General features: G+C 40.5%; 1 protein-coding gene across 5 annotated transcripts in view; it reads right to left on the bottom strand.

Moving 5' to 3' along the window:
* Positions 1-3,167: 3,167 nt before the first annotated feature.
* Positions 3,168-11,661, bottom strand: part of mta3 (metastasis associated 1 family, member 3) — a 269,132-nt gene continuing 260,638 nt past the window's right edge. For 2 of the 5 annotated variants that reach the window (XM_041175808.1, XM_041175812.1), the window contains exon 20: positions 3,168-3,598. In XM_041175808.1, the coding sequence (XP_041031742.1) occupies positions 3,445-3,598 (154 nt within the window). In that variant the 3' untranslated portion in view covers positions 3,168-3,444. Of the gene's footprint in view, positions 3,599-8,062; positions 8,091-11,661 lie in introns of all 5 variants that reach the window. The other 3 variants (XM_041175785.1, XM_041175791.1, XM_041175799.1) reach the window with 2 other exon arrangements.

The following is an 11,661-nucleotide window of genomic DNA, read 5'->3' as shown; positions in this document are numbered from 1 at the left end:
GAGCCAGAGACAAAGGAATTGAAGGCAGTGGTGATTTTCACAGTGACTGACAATTTGTGGCCATGAGCAAGCAGCCCTTCCTGAAGGAGGCTACAGATGTCTGCAGAAGCACTACTCTTCAGGTAGATCAAGGAAGCTGAGCCGGTCTGTCGACCCTCTCATGTGGATGGTCCCTTCCATAACTTGTTACTCTCCTTTCTATTGTTTTCCAATCCATTTCTCTCCCTGTTGTTCTCCAGATGTGCTGTGCACCAGCAGATGCCACCATAGCACCAAGTTGATGCTGTAGATGGTGAATGCCTTCCTTGTCTGATTGAAACTGTCCAAAGGGCAGCCCCCAGCCTGATCTCCATTTGAAAGCCCCAGAATGTCTGAACACGTCTATGATCACAAGAACTCTCAGCAAAATATTTGCCAGTGGTAACTGAGAAAGTAGCAGTAAGCACTGAGACTTTATTCATGTGGGAAATCAGAACTTAAACACCCCCATGAAGAGCTGCTGAAGCTTGCCTCCATTCTGCTTGCGCGTTTCTTGAGTGTTACAAATCCTTTGCTGGAGGCATTAACTTCAAATTGCTGTTGAAATCTCTTCAGACATGTCTATCAGCATTGTGATAATGATTGATCAACTTTCGACAGGCAGGTTTAATTGCATGCACCCGTCAAATGTGTTCCCATTAAGTGTGGAAGTGGCAGGTGGGAGTGGCATTTGAGAAGTTAAAAAAATATCTTCCCACAAGTCCAGAACCCCACCTGTCCTTGGGAGCTACACTCATACTGTGAAGGGAATTTTAAGAGATAACTAATTCAAAATAAATTAGATTCAAAGAAAACCCGAAGGAAGCTTAAAATGGAAATGCCCAGAGCTCAGGACCAGCTGAAATATGTAATTACCATCTAAGTAAATGGAATTCACTGAAACATAGGGGGCTCTTTCCAAACCATTACATCCACAGAACAGGTGTAGAGATGGTGACTGAATATGGCATTTATGTTAAAAAAAATCTTAACATTTTAAGTTTAGACATTCAAATAACTACCTCCCAAAGACTTTCTTTCTTCTTTATGGGCATGGTACTCATAAGAACTGATGGACGACTTTCTTATCCTTAAAAATAGCTTTTTGGAATGTAACAAAGCTGCATCTAATTACCTAATCATTTACTTTTTGGGTGACCCAATCACGTTGCCTCTGACAAAAAAAGTTCCTCCTCTCACAATGATGGAAGTTTCAGGAATCAATTGGCCAAGCACCATCTATTTAAATGAGGAGAGTTGCAGCAGAAGAGTTCCCATGAGATGCTCCAGTAGAAGACTATCTGTAAACCTATTTAGTATGTCAACAACAACAAAGGGTTCTCTGCAACTGTTTGAGGTTGTGCAATGAATTTTTGAAAATGGAAAAGGATGAACCAAACAAGGCAATTGAATAAGGTGGCATAAAGTGTAATGATACTGTGATAATAAACCCTACCTTTACAGCACATAATTATCAAGGACAGTAGGAAGATCGAAAGACTTTACCTGTCTATCCCTTAGTTCTCTAGATTTAGATTGGGAGGGAAGTATTTCCTCATTTGCATTGTAAGAGAAAATAGTGCTTTAGTTTTGTTCCACCAAATAGCTGAAACAGGCAAAGAGTCACCACCACACTAGTTTGACACCATACGATTTAGATAACCAGTTACAGCCTTAACTAGTACTGTCACTGTGCTAATCTGTGTCTGATTCAGGATGCACAAAAGAAAATGGTGGAAAATCTGGATTACCTCATTCATGAGGAAAAATAAATGTAATGAGTGATGAAAATAGATTAAGGCCTTATTAATTTGGGTTGTAGTATTTAGTATGTATCAGCTTAAACCAGATTATGAATTTTGAGGTTTACCTGCATTAAAAATTACATAATGATTATGTGAAACAGTTCCACACTGAATAAAATGAAGCTTCTTCTGCGGCTTCAAATAGATGATGCCACCAAAGAAAAGTGTAACTCTTCATGTGTCACTCAACAAAAATATACCACAGTGCATGACAGTGTATCTGTGGTAGACATTATGACTGCTAGACAACACAAGGTCTTCTCTCTGTTGCTGTATGAAAAGATGTTAGTACAAGCTGCTCAACTCTGATGTTGATACTGGGTAAGAGTCAAAGAGGTAAACCTTCCATATGCACCATTAACATAACTATTTCACAGAATGTTAAAATATTGCAGCCCATACATACCTGGTAAGCTGAATTCAATAATAACTTTGATCACATTTCCTACTGAAGTGTCTCTTAAAAATTTGAAAATGTTTGAAACAACATCCAGAGACTCCATATTATCATTAGGTACTAGATATGAGAATTGTTAGATTTCTCCATTTGTGAATTTTCCCTAATTTTTAATATTTGCCCATTGATGTTTTGACATAAGCATAACCATAACTACAGCTGTAGCTGTATTCTCAGTAATCTCTAATGCTCATAGATCGACCAGCTACCAGTTATGAACTGGCAGTTTCCCAATATGTTTGTCTAATAAGATGAACTGCTACTCGTGCTTGTGTGAAGCACAAAATGGTGTACCTCTCTGCCTCTGCTGGGCTGATAACCCAAGTACCCAGCAGCCTGAGCTCAATTGAAAGCATTGCTACTGAAGTAGTCACAAATCGGGGCTTTCCTTTCCAGATATAAAATATGTTTGAAAGGACCCTATATACACAAGTACTGTACTTTGTTTCTCTCGCCTTAATAATTTGTAACAAAGGATAAGACATGAACTGCTGCCATGTTCAAGATTTTATCTTTGTGCACTGAATGAGTTATTTCTGTGAAACCTTGGGGCCATATTTAAAGTTTAAATTCATACTCTCATAAATTTGTATATACCCTGAAGTTGTTGATATCAAGATGTTCTGGTGTGCTGATTTAGGATTTATCCACCAGCAAGGATTAATAACAGCCCTTTTCAATACTCAAGGCCCACAAAATTCATATAGGGCAAACCAGCAAACAAGAAGTGTGAGCATAAATAGGGCTGGGTTGGCTGGGTTTCAACTGCCCTGAGCCACAGGTCACAGTTTGGCCACCCCTGTTCTATGTATGCACTAACAGGTGCTTCTAAAAAGTATGTTAACAAAGATATTAAAATACTGCAGTGCTATTTGTATAATCAGTCTACAAACAAACTATACAAGACATTAACATATTTGCTCTCACCACTGTTCAGGTAGCACTAGGAAATAATATAAGTGAAACAATAGGCATGTTTGTCTGCTGAGAGTGGCAAAACAACTCCGCCATCAAAATGTAAACACTGATTTACTCATTTGTCTTGACACCAAACAACTGACAATAATGTTATAAAGGCCTGAAAAGAAATCCATGTGATCTGTAGCTTCAATGCTCTATTCTTGACAAGCTTGACAGTCTGACTCAATCCGTGTTTTCATGTTCTCAGTCTGCAATGACAATGGCTTCTGCAGTGTCAGGTCGTTTGTATTGATTAGAGGGAGTAAATGAGGGTTGAAGAGATGGCACAACAACTGGGAGGCAAGGTCGCCTAGAAGCTCTCCTCATCTCAGAAGGCGACAGAAGTTTGCGAATCTTCCTACATGAAGAAAGCAAAATTCCTGATTGGTTAAAGATTAACACTCCAAACATCAACTCCTACCAGCATATTGCAGTACTTTCTCTAATTTTGCCTCTTAAAAATAAATGTGAAGAGGTCTAAACTACAGGTTGTAAAATGCAAAAACTATGGGAAAACTGTTATGGATTAGACACTGATCTTTCACTTCTGGGGTCTGAATTCATACCCAGCTAAGGCTGTTGGCTGTAAGGGACTTAAGTGAAATGAGGTTGACAGTCTCAATCCAGTTGCTAAAGGCCTTGAGCTTACAACAAAGAACTGTTCCTAATTCAGCACAAATTAATTTCACTCAAGAAGTGGGGGAAATCAAAGGAAAATATGACAGCGTTACAGCAAAGGTTGCTCATCTGAGGCTGGAGCTGGTATATCTTCCTGGAGTGGAGTGCAGGGAGCTTTACCTCTGTCTGACTGTGTAATACCTGACCTTGATACTGAGACTTGGTACCTGAAATGGGAACAGTTTCATTATCCAGTGTCAAGGTCTCACATCCTGATGAACACAACGTTTAAAAAAGAAATCAAACTTCAGGATACTTAAAAAGGAGTTATGAAAGATTGCAATGCTTAAGAAAGAAAGAAAGTCTAAGGGAGTGGGAGTAGTACTTTCCAAACAAAGTGCTTCCCTGTCTTTCCCTCCCAAAACATAGAGCATCAAGATTTGCTTTTTTCTAAATAGAGAGAGAAGTTTCCAGTCTCCACCACTCCTTAGAGGGTTTGGTGACGTAGGTTGTGTGACCATTCCATGGCTATCCCAAAGATGCACCATTGACTTTAATGGCAGCTACTGCTTCAGTCTTATCTGTAGCTGGATTGAAGTTATCCAGCTCAGAAAGTCCTGAATTGGCCAGAAGTGTTTTGCTTCTCTGAGGTTAGACTCTGGATCAATCCTAAGCTTTTACAAAGCACTGTCTCCCATTGAAATTAAAACCAACAGACTGCATGAGGACACATACATGCCAACCCTGACTTGTACTACCCAGGCAGTTGAGGAGGGAAACAGAGATGCAAGTTTGTTGGTCTCCAAAATAATCTTTCAAAAAGCTGAGGATTTTTCCCAAATGTTGGCATAATTACATTTACATTTATAATTTTATTAAAGAGTATAATGGGTTGGGGAAGTAGCACTTAGCATAGAAAGTTTTCTCTCCCACCAGACTTATCTTCCACCAAAGCATTTTCTGGGAAGAGAATCCAAAGGGTTTATATTTTGTTCAGACATCAAATTCCTAAAGTTTTACTAAAACTAATTGAGGAACTAGTTCCTTCACACACAATTTACATAAACAGCTGCAATAACTAACCTGTCACCACAGCTTGTTGAAAAAGTCAGCACTTGGTATGTATTAAGCCATATGGGCCATGTTTCTTGCTGGATTTAAAGTCACATCTAATCATGCACCACAATTCGCCTCATTCACTCTTCCTGGACAAGGTAGGGGTGGGGTTGCGCAGGGCAGATGGTGGGGGTTGTGATAGAGGTTGGAATCTGCTGGGCTTTTTGTTCCTGATTGTAGCTAGGAATTCAACTGTCAAGTGTGGATATTAGATGAGAACAAGATTGGACGTGTTTGTAATGATCACAATGGTTCAGCATACCGTGCAGGCTAATCAATAAACAATAGCCACTTGGGCAAGATATTGGGCTGCTGCCAGTACCTTAAACCAATCCTTCCCAAGCATTTTTCCAATGTGCCCCTATTGTAATGCCTCAGATTTGTGTGACTGTAGAGTGAAATGTGGGGGAGTGTTATACAAGAGCTTTTGAGCTGAATGGGGTTTGGGGTGGGGGGTGTTATGGAGGCTTCAGTTGTTGAGCGGTGGGGAGAGGACTCTGATTAGTATTATAGGATCTACACTATTGGTGCAACAGATCATTGGTTAATGAATTATTATATTTATAATAATTATAATTATATTATTAATGTATTTGGATTCTGATTATTAATGTATTGGCGCCCTGACTATTGAAACAATATATTCCTGATTTCTGAAGCAATGGGCAGCTGATTATTAATGCAATAGGATCCGCGTATCTAATGTAACTAGATCCCAATTATTAATGTAATCGGACGCTGATTATTTACGCAATAAAATCCTGATTGTTGATGCAATAGGCACCAGGCTATTAATGTGTAATAGTATTCTGATCATTAATGCAGTAGTATCCTGAATCTTAAAGTAATAGGACTCTGATTATGATTATGAATGCTATAGGACCCCAAGTATTAACATAATAGGACTCAGAGCAATGATGTAATATGATCTTCATTATTGAGGCAATAGGAGTCTGATTATTATTGCAATAGAACCACGATTGTTAACGCAAGATAATCTGGTTATTGAAGAAATGGGCTGTCTACAAAAAAACACAAACACCTAACTTTTCACAGGTTTCTTTGCAGCAACAATCGGGCCTGAGAGAGCAGTCTATTAGACCATGCCCAACAACAAAAAAACACAAACATTTAGGGGGGCCTCTGTCAGAGATCAGTCCAAGCTCCACTGCTGCCTTGGAGCTCATGACCCCAAACTCTCAGCTTGCGACCACACACAGTTTGGGAAACCCTGAATAAGATGCTTCCCCCAGTCAGTGCTTCAGCAGTGCAGGAAACATATTGGCTAAACAAAAGCTGTAAAGTTACTGTCACACTGGAATGGTAAATGTAAATAAATTGCATTACATTTCTTGTTTCAAACTGCTGTATATCAACATATCTTCTCCAGGCACTAAGTGTGACAAGCAGTTAATGCTGCAAATCCAATAAAAGGCAAACAGTTGAAGTTGGGGTCAAAAAGTCCATACACACACAGCACTAGCTGACAAGTGAAAAACCAGTTCTATGAGTACTCAGCACTGCAAAATTATAAAGGGTGCAGTTCTTACGTGGTATAAACAACAACTTGCATTTATACAGTATCATTAACGCTCCTGTGATTATGTGACAAAAATTGACACTGGGTTACATAAACTTATATTAGGACAAATGACCAAAAACTAGGTTAAAGAGATAAGTTTTAAGGAGCAATTTTAAAGATGGATAAGGTTGAGAAAGGAATCTCCAGTGTTTAGAGCTTCTTCAGCTGATAGCATGGTGGAACAAAAGAAATGGGGGATGTGCAAGAGGCCAAAAGTGGGGAAGCGCAGAAATCTGAAGGTTGTAGAGTTGGAGGAAGTTACAGAGATGGGCGGGGGGGGCGGGGGTATAGTTAGCCTTAAGTAATAAAGCACTGCAATTATACTGGGTATGATGCTTATATAATATTTTGCTTAATATTACATGCAAACTCATGTATGTACATTAATTGCTACTGCTATTCATTATAACAGTTTACATATTTTAACATCATTAATCAATCAGCTAATGTTTACAGTTGCATTGATAGCTTTTATTTGACTCAAGAATGATTACTTGGAAACAGTAATCATCACTGCAGGGAACTATGTTATCATTCAGACACTTACTGACAAATCTAAAGGCTACTTTTATCAAAATAGTTAATGACTTAAATTAGTGCCATATTGGGAGCTACTGAAACAAAGGCAACTCCTTCTTTATTATACAATTAAGTGAAAATGATCAATACTCCTGCCACTGCTTTCAGCTTCACTGAATGGCTTTACAGCTCTAATCAATTTTATCTAAAGATGTGACTTGCATTTTAATTATCAATTCACATGCTTAGCTTTTGAGTTTATATATTGCTCCCTCCTTGGTGGTGTGGTGCTATATTTTAAAACGATCCACATTCATGCTACCAGATATTGAACACACATTCTAATCCTGGGATTCGTACTGATCAGTGCACCAATGAATTTTGAGAATTTGGACCTTTCAACACAATTTGGTGTAGTGTAACTAACTAACCAAGGTGACAGCACTTAGTGCAAGAGATGACTTGCAAGCAAACTTGCCTTTCTCTAAATCGGCTTTAATAGTGCAATGAAACTCCCAAAATCTCCACAATTTTGTTTTGAAAATTTGTCATCTAGGTCACTCTTGAGGCTCCCTTAAAATATATACATATTTAAAAGCCTGGTTATTGTAACATAAAACTAGAGCTGCTACCACCATGGCTGTTCTGGCTGCAGTCCCTTTTTGGATTGGGAGATAAAATCCATTATCTTCAAAAGCAAACAACCAGCTATTTTTCCAATTGTTTCTAAACAGACATATTCGAGAACAAACCTTTCATTTGCATTTTCCTAAAATGAGATTCTGACAAAAGCACTGAAAGCTGATGATTATACAGCACTATTCGGAAATGGAAATATCAGTAATATAATTGACAGCAAGTCCTGAAAGTGTTTATTAACAGAGTTACTGCATAACTGGTACCACGCAAAACATAAATTGAGCGCATACACATTCCTGTTTATGGAACCAAATGGCAATTCCATAGCTAACAATACAGAGACCTTACCCATGTCATAAATGCTGATGGGGAAAGCCTTCCAAATAAGAATGAGAAGTCAGCAATGAGGAATCATCCATTTAAATTTTTCACTGAAAGTGAGGAGAAAGTTAAGATAAAATCCCTTTACACAAAGGGTTGTTAAGAACATGAAGTCGTTAAAGCAAAGACCATTGCATCCTTTAAGGGAAAAATTGGAAAAATGTATGAAACAGGAAGCTAGGAAGAAGTCAAAGGCAGTGGGTTTAATTTTAGATAAAAGCAAAAAACTGCGGATGCTGGAAATCCAAAACAAAAACAAAAATACCTGGAAAAACTCAGCAGGTCTGGCAGCATCTGTAGAGAGGAGCACAATTAACGTTTCGAGTCTGAATGACCCTTCAACAGAACTAAGTAAAAATAGAAGAGAGGTGAAGTATAAGCTAGTTTAAGTGGGGGGAAGGGACAAGTAGAGCTGGATAGACGGCCAGTGATAGGTGGAGATAACCAAAAGATGTCACAGACAAAAGGACGAAGAGGTGTTGAAGGTGGTGATATTATCTGAGGAATGTGCTAATTAAGGGTAGAAAGCAGGACAAGCAAGGTACAGATAGCCCTAGTGGGGGTGGGGTGAAGGAATCAAAAAAGACTAAAAGTCTTTAGAGATAAAATAATGGATGGAAATACATTTAAAAATAATGGATGTAGGTGGGAAAAGAAAAATCTATATAAATTATTGGAAAAAAAAGCGGGGGAATCGGAAAAGGGGTGGGGATGGAGGAGAGATTTCATGATCTAAAATTGTTGAACTCGATATTCAGTCTGGAAGGCTGTAAAGTGCCTAGTTGGAAGATGAGGTGCTGTTCCTCCAGTTTGCGTTGAGCTTCACGGGAACAATGCAGCAAGCCAAAGACGGACATGTGGGCATGAAAGCAATATGGAGTGTTGAAATGGCAAGCGACAGGGAGGTCTGGGTAATGCTTGCGGACAGACTGAAGGTGTTCTGCAAAGTGGTCACCCAGTCTGTGTTTGGTCTCTCTAATGCAGAGGAAACCGCATTGGGAGCAACGAATGCAGTAGACTAAATTGAGGGAAGTGCAAGTGAAATGCTGCTTCACTTGAAAGGAGTGTTTGGGCCCTTGGACGGTGAGGAGAGGGGAAGTAAAGGGGCAGGTGTTTCACCTTCTGCGGTTGCATGGGAACGTGCCGTGGGAGGGGGTTGAGGTGTACGGGGTAATGGAGGAGTGGACCATGGTGTCCGGAGGGAATGATCCCTGCGGAATGCTGCCGGGGGGGTGAAGGGAAGATGTGTTTGGTGGTGGCATCACGCTGGAGTTGGCGGAAATAGCGGAGGATGATCCTTTGAATGCGGAGGCTGGTGGGGTGATAAGTGAGGACAAGGGGGACCCTATCATGTTTCTGGGAGGGAGAAGAAGATGTGAGGGCGGATGTGCGGGAGATGGGCCGGACACGGTTGAGGGCCCTGTCAACCACCGTGGGTGGAAAAACTTGGTTAAAGAAGAAGGAGGACATGTCAGAGGAACTGTTTTTGAAAGTGGCATCATCAGAACAGATGCGACGGAGGGGAAGGAACTGAGAGAATGGGGTGGAATCTTTACAGGAAGCGGGGCGTGAGGAGCTGTAGCTGTGGGAGTCGGTAGGCTTGTAATGGATATTGGTGGACAGTCTATCACCAGAAATTGAGACAGGGAGGTCAAGGAAGTGTCAGAGATGGACCATGTGAAAATGATGGCGGGGTGGGAATTGGAAGTAAAATTAATAAATTTTTCCAGAGAAAGAGTGGGAGGGGGTTGGAACAAGGAATGTTCCACATACCCCATAAAGAGACAGGTATAGCTGGGGCCCATGCAGGTACCCATAGCCACACCTTTTATTTGGAGGAAGTGAGAGGAGTTGAAGGAGAAATTGTTCAGTGTAAGAACAAGTTCAGCCAGATGGAGGAGAGTAGTGGTGGATGGGGATTGTTCGGGCCTCTGTTCGAGGAAGAAGCGGAGAGCCATCAGACCATCCTGGTGGGGGATGGAGGTGTTGAGGATTGGACGTCCATGGTGAAGAAGAGGCAGTTGGGGCTAGGGAACTGGAACTTGTTGATATGATGTAGGGTGTCAGAGAAATCACGGATGTAGGTGGGAAGGGACTGGACAAGGGGAGAGAGAATGGAGTGAAGATAGCAAGAAATGAGTTCTGTGGGGCAAGAACAGTCTCACACGATCGGTCTGCTGGGACAGTGCTTCACCCCACCCCATCCCCACTAGGGCTTTCTACCCTTAATTAGCACATTCCTTTAGATAATTTCACCACCTTCAACACCTCTTTGTCCTTTTGTCTGTGACATCTTTTGGTTATCTCCACCACTCTCTAGCCCTCTATCCAGCTCTACTTGTCCCACCACCCCCCGCCCTTAAGCTAGCTTATATTTCATCTCTCTTCTATTTTTACTTAGTTCTGTTGAAGGGTCATTTGGATCGAAATGTTAACTGTGCTCCTCCCCATAGATGCTGCCAGACCTGCTGAGTTTTTACAGGTATTTTGGGATTAATTTTAGATTGCAGTAACAACCTGTGCTGTAATTCATTTATTGTTCTGTGGCTGTCGCAAAACACTCTTTTCAAATCCCTTAAATGTGGCATTCTCTCAGTGTCAAGACTTTTCCAGCCTTTGTGACTGCGATCATGGTGCTGCATGCCTCCTTGACTTCTCCACAGCACAGGATACAATAACCACACCATTCTCATCCACCATCATTCTTCCATTGTCCAGCATAGTCTTCCAACTCTCAACTGCTGCCTAGTAACCCACTGTGAATCATTCTGCTGACAATATAACGAATAGCCAAATAGATGTGGAACTGGAGGTCTGCTATATATTTTTCTCTCCTACCTCAAAATGGAAACATAGTATAGGTAAATTGTGCCCTCCAGGAGAACCAGGGAGGAATTGAAAGGAGGAAATTGCCAATCAGAAAATAACTCACAAGAAAAATAAATATGGTCTAAGTGTTTTTGTTGCTACTGAATCATGCTTTTTGTCTAATCTGAAATGAAATGGCTTTACCTCAAGTGACGTAAAAAATGATGCAGGACTTTTAAGTAAAAACATACCTACATGGCCTAGATTGTTCTCCTCAAATGACTGTGAAAGATTGAGCCTCTCACACGTCTTTTCCAGTCAACACTCACATTTTCACATATTTGTGAAAATACATACATTTCAGCAGTGTTTTTTAAAATTAACTTTTACCAACTGATGGTTCAATCCTGCTTTAAAAGACAAACATCTAATTAATTTGTCCTTTTCAACTTGTGCATTTTCAAATTATTCAGTTTCTTTGTCACATATCGCAAAGAGCAGTGAAATAAAACTGATTATTAAATTTGTGTGAATCTATGGGGAGAATTTTCTCCCCATTGGTCAGGCGGTTCGGGAGTGGGCGCGTAGCTGATCGCCACCCGTGATCGGCTGCGCGGCGCCATTTTGCTTAGGGGGTTCCAATTTAGGCCTGCCCAACGTGACGCGCACCTGGAAGCGAAAGAGCGCGGAAATCTCCCTGAGGCACGGAGTTTAACAATAAAACATGGCAAAAAAGAAAAAAATAAAATTACTCAGAC

This window comes from Carcharodon carcharias, chromosome 2, assembly GCF_017639515.1.
Source record: "Carcharodon carcharias isolate sCarCar2 chromosome 2, sCarCar2.pri, whole genome shotgun sequence".
In the NCBI taxonomy this organism is placed as follows: domain Eukaryota; kingdom Metazoa; phylum Chordata; class Chondrichthyes; order Lamniformes; family Lamnidae; genus Carcharodon; species Carcharodon carcharias.
This window is presented reverse-complemented; position numbering and strand designations above follow the sequence as displayed.